Consider the following 23,346-nt stretch of genomic DNA (forward strand, 5'->3'; position numbering starts at 1 on the left):
TAGCCAGGGATAGAGGATCTACGGGGCTCAACATCAAACATTACTGTGTATACATCCCGACTACGTGTCACCACGTTAGTTAATGGAGTTTTATTTCACGGAATGTGTTTCGACGCTCCTGACAAAATAACCCGATAGAAAGCAGCAATGCTGTGTTATTTCTTTCCCACTATCAAATATAGGTTCTTACAATGTTTGATTATTATGTTACTATCACACATGCCATGAAAAAAAACAAACAAACAAACACACACACAAACAGTTATAATGTGATACACATATTAATGGTAGCTTATTATAATTTTATTTTTGTGATATATTTCCCCGATATCAATTATACCACATCTATTCCAATTTCCAAATCATGCAATTAATCTCATTATGCATTATACATTCCTATTCTATCCTTTAGATATCATGACAACACCTGCTGTTTGTGGGGAATTATATCTGTATTTATTAATAGATAGTAGGTATCGTATAAAAACACTTTAACAGCTGTTCTGTACCTATTCTAGGACTCTGCCCTGCGGGTAGGACATAAGAATTGTAGCAGCTGCCCTGATAACACGATTCGTATGAGGCGACCAAGTTTGTATGTTACATTTTCTCTTCTTTTCTATTTTTTCCCCAAATGTCTCACCTGGTTTTAGTTCAGCGTTGTCCCCTGACCGAGACATTCGAATGTCTCTACATGTGGTATTTGCTACTCGTGCTTAGCGCTAAGCATTTTTAGGTCATCTGACCCAAATGGTCAGGATGATCTATAGCCATCGTGCTTCGTCCGTCGTCTTGCGTCGTCCGCCGTGCACAGTGCGCGGTACGTATGACTTTTTATTTCAAAACGCTACTCCTTCTTAACCCAATGCGGATTAATACCAAATTTGGTTTGAAGCATCAATGGGGGAGAGCGTTCATGTTTTATATAAATGAAGCTTATCCGACCTGGAGCTTGGGGGAACGTGGCTCCAAAATGGGAAGTTTGCTGATATCTTGCGTTAAACCCCTTTAGCATCTTAACCTTTGGTTGCATTACAACCAAATTTGGTGTGAAACATCATTGGTGGAGGGCGATCATATTTTATATAAATGAGACTAGTCTGACCCCTGGGGCCAGTGTGTATGGGTGTGTGGGTCAAAAAGAGGAACCTACTCCTTCTTTACCCTTTTTATAAATGAGGCTGGTGTGTCCCCCGGGGCCAACAGAGTGGGACTCTAAAAGGGGATCTTTGCTGAAAATTCGCTTTAAAACCCTACTCCTTCTTAACCCTTGGTTGGATTACATCAAAATATGGTCTGAAACATCATCCGGGCAGGGCAGTCATAATTTAGATAAATTAGTCTGGTCCGACGTCTTGGGACTGAGTGACTGGGCCCTAAAAAGGGAACTTTGGTGAAATTTTGCTTTAAAACTCTACTTCTTCGTAATCCTTTGTTGGATTACAACAAAATTTGTTGTGAAACATCATTGGGGCAGGGCAATCATAACAATGAGGCTGGTCCGACCCCTGAGAACAACGAACTTGGCCCAAAACGGGAACTTTGCTGTAATTTTGCTTTCTATATAATAATGATTTAGTTGTCAGAGGACCGTTGATAGCCTTGGCCCCTCTCGTTGGGAGTTGGACGACTGGTTCGTCCGTTGTCAGTATAATGCAACTGGGCGGGGTGTTGTGTTTGATGTGTTCGGCAATATCGTCCAGTGAGATAGCACTTTAAAGTTGGCATCAGCTGCTATGGTAAGGAGAAAAACACTGATATACCGCAGTCTCCTAAAACAATGGCCATAGCTGTTGATCAGATGTTAATAATACAAACCAAACCAAAACATTATAGCATCTCAAGTATTACTTGAGGTCAAAAGTAAAATCGATCAAGGCCTAAGGTAATGCTAGCATATAGACGAGGATGTGCACTAATACAACAGCTTTGTTTGATACTGGATTGATACAAATAAGCTCTTATCAAAAAGGTCAGTCAATATCAACCTTTGACTAGAACCATAAACCATAAACCTTCCCTATGTTACTAGGTGATGACCACGCCTAATTCTCTCTGGCATCACAACGAGGAGGCCATAATGTCTTCGTCATTATACATATCACTGTTAATTAGCTAATCATATCTGTTAGTACGTAGTACATACTGTCGGCCGACATACATCGTACAGTCTAAGACGTATAGCAAACAACTTCTGATTAACTTATATATACTAAGACATTCCAGGATGTTGGTCTCGCGCCATTACAGACTGACCCACCGTCTGCTAACGGGGATATTAAGTAGCGGTATGATGGCGGTACTGGTAGATGGATGCCCGTTTTCTGATCATAAAGGTCTGTGTGATGCACCGCTCTAGAGCCTATGGTTACAGACACTGCAAGAAGTGTTACGCTCACAGCAAGCGGCGACCGTGGAGTGAGAATTGGAACCGATCGCATTGTCGTCGCTAGTATACACTTGAGCTACAGAGAGCGAGCGTTGAATGCAATCGCCTGTACGGGTTTGGAGAGCTCTGTGTCCTATACTGGAGCAGTTGAACGCTCTGTGCTATTGAGTCACATATCCATCCAGGGTAAACTAAGACGCGGGACATCGAGACTCTTTTATAGTCATCGATTTTATTATTTAAACATGTTATAAGTGTCATCGAGTGATGATAGAGTGTTGTGTGTGACAACTGGATACACTATTTTTTTCAGCTCAAGCGGAATTATGACAACTGACAGGTGTTTGTGATAAATTTAATTGACTTTTATAAGTGTTTTGGTCAACGTAAAAATAGGAAATTTAACTTAATATTGTGCGTTTACTGCCTTTACAAATATACTTCACTTTTTATATAGGTTTTAAAGTGGTTCATATATGTTATATATCTATCGATCTGTAAACATTTTGAAAATGAGCGGATCGCGATTCCACACTGGAGTTTAAAATATATGGCGTTAGGGTGATCGAGTTGGAAAGGTGTCAGGACAATATGAATATTAATTATGTATATTATTCACAGATATATGAAATATAAGATATTATCCTACAACGTATCGAGTGATTTTCATAGCTTATGTTCACGGATGACAGGAAGGATTATTAGCAATATCGAGAAAGTTAATTAAATTCGCATCAAATATTCATAACCAAATCAATGGAGAAATTTGTTAGAGGGTTAGGTTGATAAACTCGGTAGATTTGCCTCCGTTGTCATATCTAACAGAGACACAATGTCACAAATCTACAGGGAGAAAGACATTTCATATCAGGTATATTTATAATGTTAAAACTGTGAATTATTCCAGCTGGTATTTCAGACAATCGAGAAATGGAAACTGATCAGCTGCTATAAAAGGATATTTAACTCATCATCTGTGTGATTAAATCGGAGGTGACATAGATATTACTTTGGAAGTAATTGACCAGCAGTGGGAAATATAAAGCAGTGGTTTTTATTTCTGGAGTTCTTGAACTTCCATTAGCAGTATCTCGTGGAGTACAACTTAAAGGTGCATTATTTTTTGTGATAATATAACGATCGAAAGCAACAAACAGGCAAGTACTCGTACAGACCTTAAAGAAAGCCAATCAGCTGTGTCTGTGTCGTCACGGTCCACTTCTTTCACTTATGTTTTAACGCGGTGAAATGAATGTGACCACATACTGGAAGTGAAATGTATATTTCGATTCGATTGTTTGGTGTGGAACTACGGACAATGGATCTAGTAGGACCTCGTGTGTGTTTTTCCTACTGTAGAAGGATTTTTTACCTGTGTCTTACCATTTTCATCGCTGTCGTTACAGGTAAGATTTATTCATTTCAACCTTAAAATCATTACGAAATGCGTTACTTATTTCAGCCCGTTTTGCAACTGTTTATCAAACAGCTTGAAACAATTTCACGTGCCTTTGACATATTGTCATTCACATATTGCATTTTTTTCTCTTATATAAAGCGGTGTTTCTCGGTTTAAAATAGGCTGCAACATTTCTCAGGAGATTTCGGAATTAAAAAGTTCGCTTTATGTTATGCTCTTATCAGCACTTGGTTTCCAAAAGTGCCATTTACATGTACTTGGCGCAGGCAGTTACATGTCTAATCCTTTTGTAATTATCTTTGACTATATGCTGCATCATCAACCCTACATGCGTGTGTTACATGGATAAGTTTCATATTGAAATACTTCTTTACATTTTATTTTAATCCATGAAGGCTATATTGCAGAGTGAACTTTACTCCATTGAAGAAGATCAAATGACTTCGTAGCTTTGTTTTAAAAACATGGTGGTTATGTAGTAGATTATACTAAGCCTTGCCGCAGCATTTTAATTATAGCAGTACATTAATGTAGCCGACTTGGTACAAAATTTAAAGCATCTTTTAATTGCGTTTACTTATCTATCATAAAATCAATATTATTGAAGCTAGAACTATGTTTGATAATATTCCCCATAAATATTTTCATCATAAGTTGATATTTAGATACACATCATCTTTAACGACCAGACACGTGACCGCGAGAGTCCATACGTCAATATATTGCTGTGGGTGTATTTCATCCCGTATTGTTACAAAATGTTAGGCTTGAATTGCATACTCGTTGTGAAGTTACACAGGTCACGTGACACTAAGTCGTTTTAACAGCCTTTGAAGATACTTTACTTGATGAGATAATTGTATTTAGAAAATATCTGTCTCTTTAGTCGATAACAGTATGCTGCAACATTTGTGCTTATATCCATAGAAAGGTCGTAAATATTTTACAGTCGGGGATAACTATATTTAAATGTAATCTTGGTGAAGAGCAAGACTTATTTACGATGTATCCCTGTTTTATTTATTCTAACTGTCATATTGTATTCTTAAGAATACATTTGGTTTACTGACTTGAAAATGTGTTTTGTTTATATTCCACATGTTGTAAGATGGAGGCTTATATGAGTTATCTAACGCGAATGATAACTCGAAACTAAAACCCCCTTCATTGAGCACTATATAATAACATGTTATCTCAACATTTTAACATATTTTTTTTTATATAAGCGCAGATGTAGATTTTTTTTTTAATTTGTTTTTCACCATAACGAATAAAAAATATGATATAATGAATCAATTAAAAATGCAATTAAAGGTAAACTATTTTCCTACTCGAATATTTCCTTAACGTCTATTTTAACTCCTGCCGTTGATGTAAAGAGAGAATATGTATCGGTAAACGTGATAACACGTGTGCTATTAATTATTTATGTTTTATTTTTATACAAATTGGTTAAAAGATTAAAGTAAGTTGAACGTACGTATGCTATATTCTAGTATGAACAATATCGATATTTAAACAGTGAGTATGGAAACCAGAAATGTTGTCATAGTTTTATTATCTCTTACAGATAGGCTTACAAAATACAATATGTAAATTATGGCACTATGGTAGATCGACATAGGAGTCTTCACATTATCATATATATTGAGATGACCTTGCCCCATGTAGATGGAGGGTTTTCATGGCTCGTGAAAATATGTCAAAGAGCACAATATATGTTGACTTCTATAACAGTGAAATGTTATATTACCACCGACCATGGAGAAAGGATGCTTCGCTTCACACAATTTCACCAATATACTTTCCCTTAACACACCCCCCCCCCCCCCCCCCCCAGTCTCCCCAGGCAATCGTATCACCTTGATCTGATAATGTCGACCATATGTTGTACATTTAACATAGACCTTTGCTGTTGAAATGACGCATGTTTCAAATAGATGTTATCTTAAATGTTAGATATACTCCACCCCCTATTCAAAATATTTGGCATAGCGTTTATAAATACGCATGTACATTGTACAGGGCCTGCCCGAGCTATACTACTCCTTTTACCATATGCCTTAACAAATTGGTATCAAACGTAAACAAATCAATCAAGAAAAAACATCCGCCTACGAAAAGCAAATGCAGTAAATCATGCCTTATGGTGAATGCCTTAAAATCACTCTTAATTTTTTTTCTTTATGAAATGATGAACGTATTCGATTCAAACGTAATAAATCCATAGCGCTCCAGGCAATGATATGAAAAGTAAAAAGCAAACACGAACAAATTGTTACCGAAAATGAAACAGAAAGCATTGGATTTCAAAGTGTTTGAAAAGGAATGTATTTGATCATAATTAAGCTTGAACGTGATCCGGATAAGTCAGTTTTGCGTTTGACACCAATGTATAACTGTGTCTTTGCCTGGCGCTGACTGCTATAATCTAATTCATGGCGCGGTTCATTGCCGTGATCCCGAGTGTTAGATCGGATTTTGATTCAGTTATCGTTGATTACCGCGATATATCATTTCTAATCGAATGTCACATGACATAGAATTTGATATTCTTGACAAGAATTGTCAAAGGAGTTCATCAGGGCTTTATTGATGTCTTGTATTTACCAGTTTTCTGTAATAATTTAGATTGTATTTCATAGGCTTATTTTCACGCTCCATTATTTGTCGCAATTGATATGGTTGAATTGTTTTAAATATTTAAATGATATATTACAAATATGAGATAACAATTTTGTTTCTAATAACGTGATTACTTCAATATAGTATAGTTGTGGTATGATGGTTTCACATATTAAGGGATCCATTATCATTTCTCAAAGGCAGTTATCTAAATTGCGTGGGAGATTAACCCATAATTCATATATATATATAAACATGTATGTATACAGTTTAGTATTATTTGGTAATGTTTTTATCAATAATGTTAAAGACATTTCTTACGGAAAATCGATTATATAGTATAAACTCTGAAGTATATGTTGATAGTTCAATAATAAAACTGTATCCCTTTGATCTGTTTACTGGTAGCATGTTCTACAATTGGAATTTCATATTTCTACGATTTCGTTATTTTGTCGGTATTCTGTGTTGTTGTTGTTGTTGTTGTTGTTGTTGTTGTTGTTGTTGTTGTTGTTGTTGTTGTTGTACCTACACGTGTAGCCATTTATAATGCTTATACATTATTTCAAACACTTCTTCTCCTGATTAACACACATTTCGGGGTGACATTAAAACATAACGACCGATATATGGCTAAATACTTACAACTCCGGCAATGCATAGCAATTAAAATAGTGAGGTGGTGATTCTCAGTATAATAAAATTATAGGCTTTCTGACCTCTATGTTTCCTGTTCTACTCAAACATACACACTGTTCACGATATATGTATATATATACACAATGTACTTCAACTATAAAGGGAATTGAAAGATGAATGAAGTTTAATTGATAAGAAATATTATTTTTGAAACCACTTTATGTTTAGATATCCCGTTAAGTTGCTAATGTGTGTGCTGTGCATAGTTTGTAAGTAACATGTGGCTTTATACCATCATACTTTTCAAATGGTTACATCAACATAATAATAACTGGCCCGGCGTCGTACTGGTACACAATAACGAATACGCTATTGATGTAAATTGTCCATTGTCGGCCTGTTATAAAAGTAACAAGTATTAGTTTCCTTTTAACATGCTTTTATATTCATGAAAATTGGAATTAAACCTAATTGTTGATAGAACGACAATAGCCCTTTATTGTTTCCAATATAAAACAGTAAAGTATACTTTGTGTTATGCAATATCATAAACAGGGATATAAACATTTCATAAAGTCACTTAATATAATTATTACCGGAATGGTATAAATATGTTTGTAATAAGTCACACGCCTCCAAAGGAGTGACAGGTCATTACTTGTACGGTCCCTGCTGTGCCGACATACGACGACAACTTTGGCTTTTTTTCTCGAGCAGTTTCTCCTCGTTGTATCCACAAAGACAGTATATATAGATCAAAAGCATGTGTCCTCTTGCCAAATGGAATTGACCCACATACGAAAGCAAATGTTTACTATCATATCACATCATCGGAACACTGCTTTGATAGATATTTATTTCTACGAATTTCCTATAATTAGAAAGATATTCGGGAATGAAACTTCATCTAAAGAATTTATGAATGTAATAATGAGTTTATTGGTTTAACAAAGCGTGAGTAATTCATTACCATGGCTTGGAATATGGTAGTCAGTTAGACAGTCACAATGGCGCGGTTTGGAATGGAAAATTCGGCTTGGTTATTTTCAATAATTAACTAATTATTGAGAAGTAAAATTTAAAACAATTAGTTGCACCTACTTTATTTTAAATAGTAACTAGGGTTCAAGCCAGTGCAATCCTTTAGTGGCGACTATTTTTTGGAAGTAACCACGAACTTAAATATTTTTAGATGAATATATGTCAACTTATTTTTCTACGTTTGATAAATTAATTGTAAGAGGATAAATCAATCGAAACTGGTAGTAATAATCCTGTATGTGTACCAATAGTGTATGAACAACTGATTCTTAACAAGACAGTAAGGGTTTCTTCAATTTCAGAACAATATCATTTATATCATCATTTACATTTTACATTTTAAGTGGATAAAGTATCATAGTGATTTAGAATTTATTTATTCAATGTCATAACAGATTGTTTCATTGTAAAATGAAATCAAATTTTCCATTATTTTTAGTTCTATTTAGATCTCTTTACTAGAAAAGGTATCTAATTTGATGAAAAAATGAAATTTTTTTTAAAACAATTATCATTTATTTAAGCTTAGTCAACAAACTAGAATACCATTCATAATATCTACAAATAAAGGGTTTGCCAGCTAGTGCCTTAAGCCTCAATATGACAGAGAGTACAACATAAATATAGACATAGCAACTGATAAGATCTCACTGCTGGCATAAGACTGCTATCAGTCTACCAATTAAACACCAAGTTAACATATTCAAGGGGAAACAACAATTAATGTTCAACTTTCTGTTGTATGTTATCGTATCTAGGTAAACATGAATACAACACGTGCTGTATACATAGCAAGTAAGACATTTTGCCATATGTATTAATCAGGCTCGATATGTATGTGTTAGATGTTCTAACCGGTTAACTGACGGTACCAGGTGGGTTTATACACCGTAAATATCCTATTTAAATACTGATAGAATGCCAAGTTGAACGTAAAAAATAAATACAGCTGATGATTAATAGCATGGAAATCTATGTTGGGTTATTTACGGCATTTCCTTAATGTACAGTCTATTGTTATGTGTTGTGACGTCGAGGTATATTGGGTCTCTTGCGGAGACGCTTGGGATGTTTTGTCCTTGTGTGATGACGTTGAGACATATTTTGTCGTGTATGGTGACTTTGTGATGTATTTTTCTTCTGCACTGATATTTTGGTATGTTTTGTCCTGGTGTTTTAACGTCAAGGCATGTTTGCCATTGCGTTATGACGTAGTGGGAAAACGTAGTGGAAAATGTTTTTTGTCTTGAATTGTGACTCTATGATTTATTTATTTCTTTGGTACATGTGTTGCCTGGTGACGTTGTTACATATGTTGTCCTTTGAAGTGACTCTTTTGTATATAGTGGCTTGTTTGGTGACATATTATCATGTACTGACGACTTTTTATTTTGTAGATCTCTGCTATTGACAAACTCAAATTTAAAACTTGATAAAACGTATAATGAAATAATTATACAAAAGGTTGACCATTTAATATAAATATACACCATAAACGGCACGATCTACAATTAACAGCCAACACAAACATCTGATATATAATGCATAGCTTGACGATATACACCTTATTTTAGGTCATGCATTACAGATATGGTCAATTCACAACGGAGCGATAAATACCTTTCATTGATAAATTCAGACTCCCGTGGAGTAGAGTAATGCATATAATAAGGGTTAAATGAGCAAATTAATGGTAGTAGGCATACATACAGTGTTTAAAGTATTTCTCTTAATAGTAGGTGGATTAGCCGATCCTGATTCCACAAGCTGTTAATTAGTATGTACTCGGTTTGGCTTCGTCAGGTGAACTACAGTAGTAATCCAGGCTAATCACTATCTAAATAATGTTAGTACTGATCAATTCTATACTATGTATCGGATTGTCAAAATAACCTCTAAAAAGAAAAAGAAAAAAGGAAGAAGAAGTGCTGACCTTTTACTCGTTATGCTTTCAAATATGGAGCAATATCTTATAAACTTAACGAGTCGGTCGACATGAATGAATTACATTGAAAAAATGCAACAGTGTGTTTTAAATATGTATTACGGAATCACTTTCTCTACATATGTTATCAGATTTGATATAACAGCAATGAAAATCAGTAAAAAGTTGAAAAAAGATAAGAATCTATCTCATTTTACACTTTACCGTCAAGAGGCTTTCTGTGTCTCTTCAGTAATTTGTATCATATCATGCCTCTTAAGTTTTGATTAATTTTCGGTGTTTGACTTTGTATTGCCCCCGCCATGAAAAAGGGGGCATACAGTGTTACCCATGTCCATTTCGTCAAGTCCCGTTTGGTCCCGTCCGGATGCAATCTAACTAGCTAATCTCAGGAAGTGCTGAAGTTTTGGGGTGTCAAGTGGCAGCGAGGGCATTATGTCTTACAGACATTTTCTAGTTTCCTCCAAATTTTGTAAATGTGTATGTCCTTTTCTTGCAAAAACTATAAAAAAAATCCAGTGGAATTGAATTCAAATAAATCCCATGTTATAGCGAATATCGAGTGGTAGATTATTGAACAAAAACAATGTCGCTGTGTGGAAGTTTTACTCCTAAAGAAAATGTAGTGGTTTGAATAATAAGGAGGAAACTTATTTACACTTTTACCAACAATGATAAAAAAGACGTATGCGAGACGGCAGAAGTTAGTATGAATCTATTATTTTATTGTAGTGATTTTTCAAAACATACATACTTGTTATGCCCTCGTCCTACCTATAGTATTGCCAATGGCCGTCCCGCTCCGACGCAATGTAACTAGCTAATCTCAGGAACTGTTGATGCGATCCTCACCAAACTGTGTTTCAGGGTGTCAAGTGGCAGCGGGGCCATTTATGTCTTACAGACATTTTCTAGTTTATATATTAAAAGTATGTGATTGAGTTATTTTAACAGTATATTGGCAGTGTTGTATAGAAAAGTCGAGATTTGTACTATTGATAAAAGAGTTAATGGTACATATATTTGTGTTCATATTGTGTAGTCTACAAATCTAAATGTCATGCATTTATAAAATATGAATGCTTGCTCTGACACGATTTGCAGGAGGGAAATTGTCCTTTAATTTCCTGTTAAAGACATACTGTTTCCCGAAGTTGAAGACTAAGAGAAATGACCTGTCTTGGAAGGAAATATACAAGGAACCTCCATTCCGACATTCCATCACTTATCTGTTGTGTAATGCCGATAAGACCCACGCAGTAATGTCTCAAGCCGCAGGATCCTACAACATATCGGAAGCCATAATGGCTCTCGCTGTTACCATATTTGTACAAATATACATATGCAAAGGTATATACATATATATGATCAGTGACGTTATAAGGATAGAACAAACAAGTAAATTGTCGAATTCATATATATATATGCATAAAAAACAAAAACAAAAACCACGAACACAATATGGGGACAAGGTAAATTCGACCGGCCTACCGGAAGTTCATGTGATGTGATGACGTCAGTGTGATATCATACGTGTTACTGTGTTTTCGTTTGATGTGAATGGGGAGGAAGTGTATGCGTGTGGGGTATACGTTTGGATCACTTTATTCCGGTACTACATGTATACATGAATTCCTCAGAACATATCGTTTGCCAATTACTTTACGGTTAATGCATTTTTGTATTGTGAATAAGCGAAACTTTAATAGTATTTAAGATATAGGAAACCACGATGGTATAGTTCTTAAGAAAAATAAATTTTGTATTGATTACTTCATTGGTTTATAGTGATCTGATGATTAGTAAGCGTCTCCAATAATAATAGTAATGAAAAACGTAATGTAAACTTTATCAGAGAATATGAAACCCGTTACCCTATGCATGCGACATACATGGAATAGTTCTACTATAATACCTCCCTGCTAAACTAGAAGATTAAAGGTAGTAATCTGATGAAGCTCTTGTAACGAACATCCATCGTCGCGAGCTCATATATAGTGTGTCTGCATGCAAATGTAATACTAAATACAATAGACTTCGACAATATTGATTGATATCCATTAATTGATCAGGATATCAAGAACAATGAGCTGCCTTAGCTATCTGGAAAATGACACTTTGGAATATTATTTAGAAATCGAAGTTCTACCGCTCTATTTTTCAATATTTTGGAACTTTCCACCGTCTGCTGAAGTTAACTAATATCCATTTTATCTATATGAACCAAATTAATATTTCCAGTTAGTGTGAACTTCACACTGTTAAACATATATTAGATCATAAAAATGGATGACAAAGATGTTGACTTAGAAGCATATTTACTGTACACGTGTGCGCTGATTTTATTGGACCAGAGAGTACAATGTGACGTCATACTCCGGGGACCTTAGCACGTGCCTGCGGTCGTATTTATGACCCGAAAGCTTTACCCCATAATTGATTGTTTTTAAATGTGCCTCTCTTATGACGAGATGGATGTTCCGCCGGTGCCTCCAGTGCGCCTTTTTTTCGGCAGCTTAGTATCACACGAGAAACCTTTCACTGGGTAACTTTTCATATGGTTTACTGAATTGCTCCAGATTCCAGAATGTCCATTATTCATTTAGAAGTGAGGCTATACATTACGTCGGTAAATACGTGGTTGCGCGTGAGTTTAAAGTCTCTTGTACACCTATACCTATTTATTCCATCTGTAGAGTGTTAAATGTGCAATGATTTCACAGAATTTCTCTGCGTATCCAACTATTCATGTTCCATTTCTTATGAAGATCAAAGCCAAAAAATGGCCACCTGATAGAAATGATATGGTACTTTAACTTTATTTTATAAATTGCATTTGTATTTCGTTGTAAATTACAATCACATTAAAATTGATATAAGAGAATATGGCATCTATTAAGCGCGTGGTGGTGTTCTATTTTGTATTGAGCCATGCATTGTAGCTGGTGAAGGATGACTCCCAGCGGATGATATCGTACAACCCAAGGGACGGTGCGGTACATTTGGTTTCAATCGCCTGTATGTATAGGTACAACTTCGCTATAGTCTACATTGACACAGATATAGCACGGCTTACCGAACACACAGACAGGGAATCGTGACCACTATTGTAGATAAATGTTTATTGCGTTTTGTAAAAATAAAATTGCTCCAATAGCATATCTTGGTATATTGATATCTCTGAAGCATACTTAAACATTTCTCGGTATCTTAACTACTATACTTTGCATGGCATATTGCAGGAATAAGGACACCGACAACATTATTGCGAAATAATTTTATTGTAGTTATTTATAGCTCTGTGAAAGAAATTTATGTTTATACCCGAGATAAATAAATCCACGAAACATTTCTGATACCAAACACTGCTTTTGGGAATAAGTTGGGCTTTCAAGATTGTATTTATACGTCATAAACAGGCGTCACTGAAAGGACAATATTACTTACATAGGTACATCTTATATTTATTATACTATTGAATTTTGTAAATAACAAAAAAAAAATACAAAAAAAAAAAACAACAAACATGCAAACAAACATCAACAGCAACCAAAAATATTATTTTGTATATGATAATATATCTAATCAGTTTTCTACTTCTTTTGCTGTGGTCAGATAACACTACACACTACCACTGAAAATATTTCGATAAATATCTTCGATCCAATCCTTACCTTTATAAAGCGATTTTAAAAACACTATTTGTAACATTTTATACAGAAAGCCTCATACAACTTGATAAAATTTGTAAATTGTTTTTGAAAACAAAACAAAAACAACAAATGACGATGTTTTTTTTAATTATTTTAATGAAGTTGACAGTACTTGCATCGACAACTTCTAGACGAACAGACAGTATTTACCTCAAGAATATTCTGCTGAATAAACCTGTACGTTTTGCCGATACACTGGGGGGTCTGAAAATATCCTATCATAGAAACATTGATTAGGGACACTTTGCATAATTTCGCCTAGAGAATGAAACCTGTGTTTGTAAAACCACTTAAGAAGATGTTTCGTGGGGGAGGTTAAGTGTAGTTTAGCACAATTTCCTGCGGTTAGGAGTGCAAACCCCTTGTGCTGGTGAACGTTGGAACGTCGGTATGTCGCTTTGTTGTATAGCGTTCTAAGAAGTACTAGTGATGTGTTCGTCATTTCTCCTTAATGCATGTAAACTGTGGCATCGAACTAATTAGAAATATCAGAAGGTGCTTCGTTGTCAAAGCAGAGACGTGAAAGTCTACACCTTAGCATGTACATTAATGTCAAACTCGTCCAAACAGAATCTTTATTAATCCTTTACTAGTTCTTTGTAAACATATTCATTAAAGTAAACCATTATCGGTATTAGTACAGTACATTGTATAATCTACCACATGCGTCTACATCTGGTTTGTATTTATTGGAAACAATATTAGTCTCCACTCCTACTATATCAACAAGGTGTAACATTTTGAAGATCGGACGACGCATTGACTGTAGAACGGAAGTTGGTTATCTATCTTAGAGTTGTTTTAAAACGGACAGTCTGATTGGTCGACAATTGTATGCAGATTTATCGACCAATCAGTTTGTCCGTTGCAAAACCGCTTTAAAATATATAGCCTACTTCCGCTTTTGGTCCATTTCCATGCGACAAAGAATATGTTGATATTAAGGATTCTAAACCAAAGGGTGCGTTACTGATGTTTGTGTGCATTTGATATTTTAGTCGGATCTAACTTGAATAAAATGTGAATCGAAGCTCCCCCTCTCCAGCCCCTCTCGAAGATCCCCCTCCCTCAAGTCTTACACATTAATGATATAGCAGGAGTGAGGGTTATAGCTATATTATAATAGTGGGGTAAAGATTTACTTTGTTAATGTGTTATTTGTGGCTGTAGTATAATAGCAGGTTAGAGATTTACTGTAGTAATGTGTTATACTGGAGGTAAGAAGGTCATGGCTGTAGTATAATAGCAGGTTAGAGATTTACTGTCGTAATGTGTTATACTAGAGGTAAGAAGGTCATAGCTGTAGTAAAATAGTGGGATAGATATTTACTGTAGTAATGTGTTATACTGAAGTTTAGAATATCATGGCTGTAGTATAATTGTGGGGTAGAGATTTACTGTCGTAATGTGTTATACTGGTGGTAAGAAGGTCATAGCTATAGTATACTAATGGGGTAGATATTTACTGTAGTAATTATTATACTAGAGGTAAGATGTTCATGGCTGTAGTATAATGGGGTAGAGATTTACTTTAGTAATGTGTTATACTGGAAGTTAGAAGGTCATGACTGTAGTATAATAGCGGGGTAGAGATTTACTGTAGTAATGCGTAATACTGGAGGTAAGAAGGCCATGCTTATAGTATAATGGTAAGGTTGTAATTTGCCGAAGTAATGCATTAAGCTTGAGGCGAGAAAGACACGGCTACAGGGTAACAATGGTGTAGAGATTTACTGTAGTAATGTGTTATACTAGATTTATATGTAAGAAGGTCCACGGTGTAATAGTGTGATAGATGTTCTATATTATGCCATTCATCAAGAGAAATCCTTTGAGAACGATTTAATTCGTTTACAGTTAAACGCTTCATTAAAGTAGCATCACCCGACGTCTGAAAAAAATATGTTAACCAACTAAACGTAAGAACATAGCGGAAAAGTCGGTTTTTGGCTCCCGAAGACGGATGAGGTTCCAATATTCAAATATGCACTTTTAATTTCCATGTTTCGAAGACTGGTGCGTTTTCTGTAAGGGTTTAATATATCATGCACGGTTCCTGGATGGTATTGATTTGCACAAACATATATACAATTTATATATACCTACATATAGGTTCCAGCGGTTTAAAGGTACTTGCAATAACCTCTGTTTCGAAAATACTAATAAAAACGTACTAAACTAGACGTAAATGATGTATTGGGTGTGCTGTTTCGACAACATCGCATTCAATTATTGCGGCAGTGTGTTAGAATCACCGCCAATATACAATGTGTAAGGCTATAGATTAACACCGATTCCGAGAAGAAATAAAAAACGGTTTAAATACCGATGATACAGCAAAGTATAGCTAGAGTGTAGCGGAAATATAGCATTTCTGCATATCGGAAACTGACTCATGATCTCAAATAGAACATATCTGATCTAGCTTGATTGTCGCTTAAAACGTTTTCTTAATCGGACTCTAATCAAAATAACATCCCTTTAAAAATTTACTCTTCTAAGACATGACATCAAATCAGTGTTAGATACTGGTCTTAAATCAGGGCTATGAGAACAGAGATGAAATTGATTACATATTTGTTTCCGGAAATGTACACATGGATATTGCTTGTAACTACATACACTTTTGGATTTGATCTGTATTTCAGAATTCAATTGTTTTCCAAACCTCAGGACGAGCATTAGAGCACAAATTCAATTTTGAAAGGTATTAAGCATAAAGCCGATGCGATAGAGATGGAATTGATGTGTATAGAAACACAACTAAAATAACCTTATATAGTCAAATGATCGGGATGTGTCGGGTATATGTTAAAGTGGCAAATACTGACATTACAGTTATAAGCGATAAGTCACACTGAAACACAGATATATCCCTGTTTCATTTGAAGTCCCTGTATCATAATGGTTATACATTGGCTTCTCGGAATAACTCATAATTAATTTAGTTAAATGATATTTGCCTGTGATCGTTCATACAGTCAGGCAAATGTCAAGTTGACAATGCATTCTCTATACAATGCACCAGTGTAGGATTGGTGTATGGCCGCGATGCCTTGATACGGAATTTTCCCGCTACATTGATGATGCTTGAGATGGCCCGATACCATTTGGCGGTGGTGATCTATCCTGAGATATACGATATTTCACAAGATTTTGAAAGCATGTTTTTTCCTGTCGTCAAACAAGGTAGATATTTACATGATATTATCAAGATCGTGTACTAATTAGTTTTGGAATTCCGTCCATGTGTTTCTATCCCGGCTTTTAAGTGCCGTATTTATTCCAATAATACACCTTCTACCGGGGTCCCGATAACACATACATACTTTAGTGTCGATGTGTGTAAGACAATAGTATTTGCAAAAGTTTATTTGAATGAAATACAATAAACTACATCAAATAAATGAAACAATTAAAAGACTATTGTTTCTGACAAAAATAACATGAAAGGGTGTTTTATCACTTTCCCTCTGCTACAAATATTATTCAACGTGTACAACGGTAGTGAGTATATGACGTGTCTGTAGTGAGTATATGACATGTCTGTAGTGAGTATATGACGTGTCGGTAGTGAGTATAAGACGTGTTAGTAGTGAGTATATGACGTGTCGGTAGTGAGTACATGATGTGTCGGTAGTGAGTATATGATGTGTCGGTAGTGAGTATATGACGTGTCGGTAGTAAGTACATGATGTGTCGGTAGTGAGTATATGATGTGTCGGTAGTGAGTATATGACGTGTCGGTAGTGAGTATCTGACATGTCTGTAGTGAGTATATGACATGTCGGTAATGAGTATATGATGTGTCGGTAGTGAGTACATGATGTGTCGGTAATGAGTACATGATGTGTCGGTAATGAGTACACGATGTGTCGGTAGTGAGTATATGACGTGTCTGTAGTGAGTACATGATGTGTCGGTAGTGAGTATATGACGTGTCGGTAGTGAGTATATGGCGTGTCTGTAGTGAGTACATGATGTGTCGGTAGTGAGTACATGATGTGTCGGTAGTGAGTATATGACGTGTCTGTAGTGAGTACATGACGTGTCGGTAGTGAGTATATGATGTGTCGGTAATGAGTATATGACGTGTCGGTAGTGAGTATATGACGTGTCGGTAGTGAGTATATGACGTGTCGGTAGTGAGTATATGATGTGTCGGTAGTGAGTATATGATGTGTCGGTAGTGAGTATATGATGTGTCGGTAGTGAGTATATGACGTGTCGGTAGTGAGTATATGATGTGTCGGTAGTGAGTATATGATGTGTCGGTAGTGAGTATATGACGTGTCGGTAGTGAGTATATGACGTGTCGGTAGTGAGTATATGACGTGTCGGTAGTGAGTATATGACGTGTCGGTAGTGAGTAATATGACGTGTCGGTAGTGAGTATATGACATGTCGGTAGCGAATATGTCAAGTGTCTGTAGTGAGTATATGACGTGTCGGTAGTGAGTATATGACGTGTCGGTAGTGAGTACATGACGTGTCGGTAGTGAGTACATGATGTGTCGGTAGTGAGTACATGACGTGTCGGTAGTGAGTACATGACGTGTCGGTAGTGAGTACATGATGTGTCGGTAGTGAGTATATGACGTGTCGGTAGTGAGTACATGATGTGTCGGTAGTGAGTACATGATGTGTCGGTAGTGAGTACATGATGTGTCGGTAGTGAGTACATGACGTGTCGGTAGTGAGTATATGACGTGTCGGTAGTGAGTACATGATATGTCGGTAGTGAGTACATGATGTGTCGGTAGTGAGTACATGATGTGTCGGTAGTGAGTTATATGACGTGTCGGTAGTGAGTACATGATGTGTCGGTAGTGAGTATATGACGTGTCGGTAGTGAGTATCTGACATGTCGGTAGTGAGTATATGGTGTGTCGGTAGTGAGTATCTGACATGTCTGTAGTGAGTATATGACGTGTCGGTAGTGAGTATATGACGTGTCGGTAGTGAGTACATGATGTGTCGGTAGTGAGTATACGACGTGTCGGTAGTGAGTATATGACGTGTCGGTAGTGAGTATATGACGTGTCGGTAGTGAGTACATGATGTGTCGGTAGTGAGTATATGACGTGTCGGTAGTGAGTATACGACATGTCGGTAGCAGTATATGACGTGTCGGTAGTGAGTATATGACATGTCGGTAGTGAGTATATGACGTGTCGGTAGTTAGTATACGACGTGTCGGTAGTGAGTACATGATGTGTCTTTAGTGAGTACATGATGTGTCGGTAGTGAGTATATGACGTGTCGGTAATGAGTATATAACGTGTCGGTAGTGAGTATATGACGTGTCTTTAGTGAGTACATGATGTGTCGGTAGTGAGTTTATGACGTGTCGGTAGTGAGTATGTGACGTGTCGGTAGTGAGTATATGATGTGTCGGTAGTGAGTACATGATGTGTCGGTAGTGAATAGATGACGTGTCGGTAGTGAGTACATGATGTGTCGGTAGTGAATAGATGACGTGTCGGTAGTGAGTACATGACATGTCGGTAGTGAATAGATGACGTGTCGGTAGTGAGTACATGATGTGTCGGTAGTGAATATATGACGTGTCGGTAATGAGTACATGATGTGTCGGTAGTGAATAGATGACGTGTCGGTAGTGAGTACATGATGTGTCGGTAGTGAATAGATGACGTGTCGGTAGTGAGTACATGATGTGTCGGTAGTGAATAGATGACGTGTCGGTAGTGAGTACATGATGTGTCGGTAGTGAGTATATGATGATTCAGTAGTGATTTTATGACGTGTTTTTAATGATTATTTGATGTGTCCGTAGTGAGTATATGATGTATCGGTTGTGAGTATGTGACGTGTCGGTAGTTAGTATATGACGTGTCGGTAGTGAGTATATGATGTGTCAGTAGTGAGTATATGACGGATCGGTAGTGAGTATCTGACGTGTCGGTAATGAGTATATGAAGTGTCGGTTGTGAGTATACGATGATTCAGTAGTGATTTTATGACGTGTTTTTAATGATTATTTGATGTGTCCGTAGTGAGTATATGATGTATCGGTTGTGAGTATGTCAAGTGTCGATAGTTAGTATATGACGTGTCGGTAGCGAGTATGTCAAGTGTCTGTAGTGAGTATAAGACGTGTGGGTAGCCAGTATCTGAAGTGTGGGTAGTAATTATAGATGTTTCAGTGATTATGACATAATTATGACATGTCGGTAGGGGAAATGACGTAGTTACAGTGCGTGAATAAGAAACTACGACATCGCAGTGCCATATCGGCAGGAGAGTATGGCTTTACGTTATCATGTCGATGGGGAGCACGACGCCTCCAGCGACGACGATCGATCGGGTGAGCAAACAGACATATAGGCTACATGCACGTACAAACAGTAGAGCACTGATCCCCCTTTTACGGTTATTCTATTTGAAGACCACATGGGTAATTAGTTGGAATTAAAAAGTGAATGATTTAGAAGCTTTGTTTCCCAGCGGACATCTTCATTTGATTTTACCACTTTAAATCTTTGCTGATATTAAGCACGTGCATTGTATCAAGAGAGGAGAGCGGACGACCAAATTGGGTTTTTTGTTGTTGTAGTATCAAGCTGATTTATGTATACCCAATCTATACTTTTTGTCAGTGTATTAAATGTCAGCAATAGTTGTCAGTTAACTTACTGGTTTGTTATTTGTGGTTAATACACATGACGTGAAAAATTATTGGTTTTGTATGAAAAGGTCATGTCAAATTCCAATATCGTTTTTGACATGAAAATTTGGTACGCTTGTGAAAAACACGATAAACACGATAAACGTGATTTTGTTAAATCCCGTTTAATCATTGCAGTCTAATTTGGAGTTACGATACTCGTGTGTGGATTCAAATTTATCATCTCAACACAAGAAGCTAGAATTGTTGTAAAGATAAGCTTACGAAAAGAAATATGTAAATCCTGCCTTTTATATACTGTATAACATGAAACCTTCGCTGTGCATACATTTTCGTTGTTTTCGTTGTGCTAAGGAACCACGAAAATAAATACGAATATTGCTGTGTGTATTATTGCTACATTATTGTTGCATGGGCTAATCACGAAAGTGTTTACCCTCGAAATAATTTGAAAGCTCCAAACCTCGAAAGAAAGTACACACGAATATTTCATATTATACAGTACGTTGGCCACTGGTCAGAGTGTAACTATGGCCTGCGGACAAAGTTACATTGTGAAATTATTTGAAGGTACGACGTTACTGCGGAAATGTGTTTAGGACAAAGTTGGAGCCAGGGTTAGCCGTGATCAATATTCTTTGTCTCGTTAGCTATCCTTTACACCTGGGAATTCACTGTGGCTCTCATTCGTTTTCTGTCTACCAGCTGTGAGTGTGGACTCGTTTCCCTAGATAATTCAGTCATTTAGCTTCTGGCCACTTAAATTATGGCCAGAGCTATTGTTGCCATTCTAGCATAAGCTTTCAAACTTATTGTAAACAATGCCGGCATCGTTTGTATCTCAGCTTTATATACGTATCTATGATTCTCATATCGTATGCTCTTTTCTATCTATTGACGTAAGATAGATTACGAGATCTTGGCCATTAAATCATCGTACATTAGGCTTGTAATGTCGACAGAAACACCGTAATGTCATTGTTAAAAACTTATTTCTAATTTAAACACCTTTACAGAAGAAAGAAGAAGGTTCAAAACTGCAAAATGTTAATATAAACTTAAACGGGCCGGTTTATTTAGTTTTTTGTTTTTTGTTGTTGTTGTTTTTTTGTTTTTTGTTGTTGTTTTTTTTGGGGGGGGGGGGGGGGGTCTTTTTCTGGTGTTAGGGCATTTTGAAGTGTCCATGAGGCATGTGCCACGCTGTTGTTATCTTTTTTTTCAATATGCTATCTTTGAATACTACTTCTGTATCCAAAGCAGACATTACCCGAATGTACATCTGTAGCATCGTACCAGTGCTTACTTTACAACACATTACACCATCAAATCGCATGATGTAGTAGAAGTAGCCGGCGACGCCGAGGTCACATGTTTCCGAGTTCCTATCTCTTGTGTTGTAGGCCTACAACAGGAAGGAAAGTTATGTGTGACATCGCGTGGTCGGCTTGGCCGTTCTGGGAACAGAACGTGATCAGCCAACCCAAAACCGATGTATACAAAAGCTAGAAAATAAATACGTACACAGGCATTGTGGAAATTGAAGTTCAGATCGATTCTTAGAATTGTTTGTTACCAACAAAAGCCATCTCAGATCAATATATTTTGGCAAATATCGTTTTGGTTAAAAAGGCATCTCGCCTAAATCTTTTTGAAGTAGTAAGTACCATTAATGCTTTCTAGATGATAATAATGGGCCAGCACAATATTTACAGTCAATTTTATAGGTACGTACATTTATATTATATACATTTTGTTACTAGAACATTTTTTTTCCGTTTTGAACATTAGGGCGGATAGTCCTTATTCAAATACATTCAAGAATATAACGGCATAGCACTTGAAAATAAAACGGTAACATGATGTCCTCCTATATTTACTAGCTGTATCAGCCCTCACCCCCCTCAGAACCACCACCATAAAAAGGGAAATAAACTTTACAACACAGCATTTCTAGGAAAACATTGAAAAGAAAGTAGGTGAAGTCCATATGTTGTACAGAGTTGAAAATATTAACAAGAGCCGGAGGCTCGTTGTCTTACATGAATAACACAGCGGAACTATGATCCTTTCGGCAGTGCAGTATTATCAGAAACAAAGACGAGAGAAAATTCAGGATTATAATAAGCCTTTGTCAATATCTGACACTTCATAAAACTGTAAAACAAATGGATATTGATAAGACATCTAATGAGAATTTGAGAACTGAGACTGTTTTTGCTTCTCTAGAAATTGGAATTAATATTTCATCTCCTCATAAATTGTTCTACAGATCAGGCCAGCTCACTGAGCCCACACTTCCCATGTCGTGAGTGCAGCCATGGCATGTCAACTCGATATATATTAAAATCTCTCAACTCGCCTAGCTTAAACATTAATTTCTTAACCACAATTCCAAATCAAAATTTAAGACTTTATTCATCAGACATTTCTATTTCAAATACATATACAAATCAGTGGCAGCATTGAAACACATAAATATTCCGTGGTAACATATTGAATGTCATATACATTTTTTTAGTCTTAATTTTCTCGAAGCTAACCAAGATTAAAAAAGAAAAGGAATGAAAACCAATCGCAGAGTTTTCCCTTCACAGGGAGATTTATAATACACACGTTATCGACCATAACGAAATAGCTGTGCAGTGAGACAGCTGTTTGGGTAGACGTGAGGGCCTACAAAGATTGCCGAGGTTAGCCGAGGTCAGCTATTCGGAACTCGATGCCAAGAAAAAGCGCCTTCCCATATTTCTTGTATCCTGGCGTAACTGATTGAGTTTGATTGTTACAACAATATGGAAGATGCCCAAAAAGTCATAGTACACTTTCTATGATATGTGCAGGCTTTAAAAGTCCTTGAGAACAGACGCCGATAACCTGAACATCTGACAAAAGATGAAATTGTGAACGTTTCCCCTCTTTAAACTG

At 36.4% G+C, this 23,346-nt stretch overlaps 1 protein-coding gene across 3 annotated transcripts in view; it reads left to right on the forward strand.

Moving 5' to 3' along the window:
* Window positions 1–2,225: 2,225 nt before the first annotated feature.
* LOC117334444 (zwei Ig domain protein zig-8-like) overlaps window positions 2,226–23,346 on the forward strand; it is a 154,629-nt gene continuing 133,508 nt past the window's right edge. For all 3 annotated transcript variants that reach the window (XM_033894074.1, XM_033894075.1, XM_033894076.1), the window contains exon 1: window positions 2,226–3,795. In XM_033894074.1, the coding sequence (XP_033749965.1) occupies window positions 3,666–3,795 (130 nt within the window). In that variant the 5' untranslated portion in view covers window positions 2,226–3,665. The remainder of the gene's footprint in view (window positions 3,796–23,346) is intronic.

The sequence above is a fragment of the Pecten maximus genome, chromosome 9 (genome assembly GCF_902652985.1).
Source record: "Pecten maximus chromosome 9, xPecMax1.1, whole genome shotgun sequence".
Taxonomy (NCBI): Eukaryota; Metazoa; Mollusca; class Bivalvia; order Pectinida; family Pectinidae; genus Pecten; species Pecten maximus.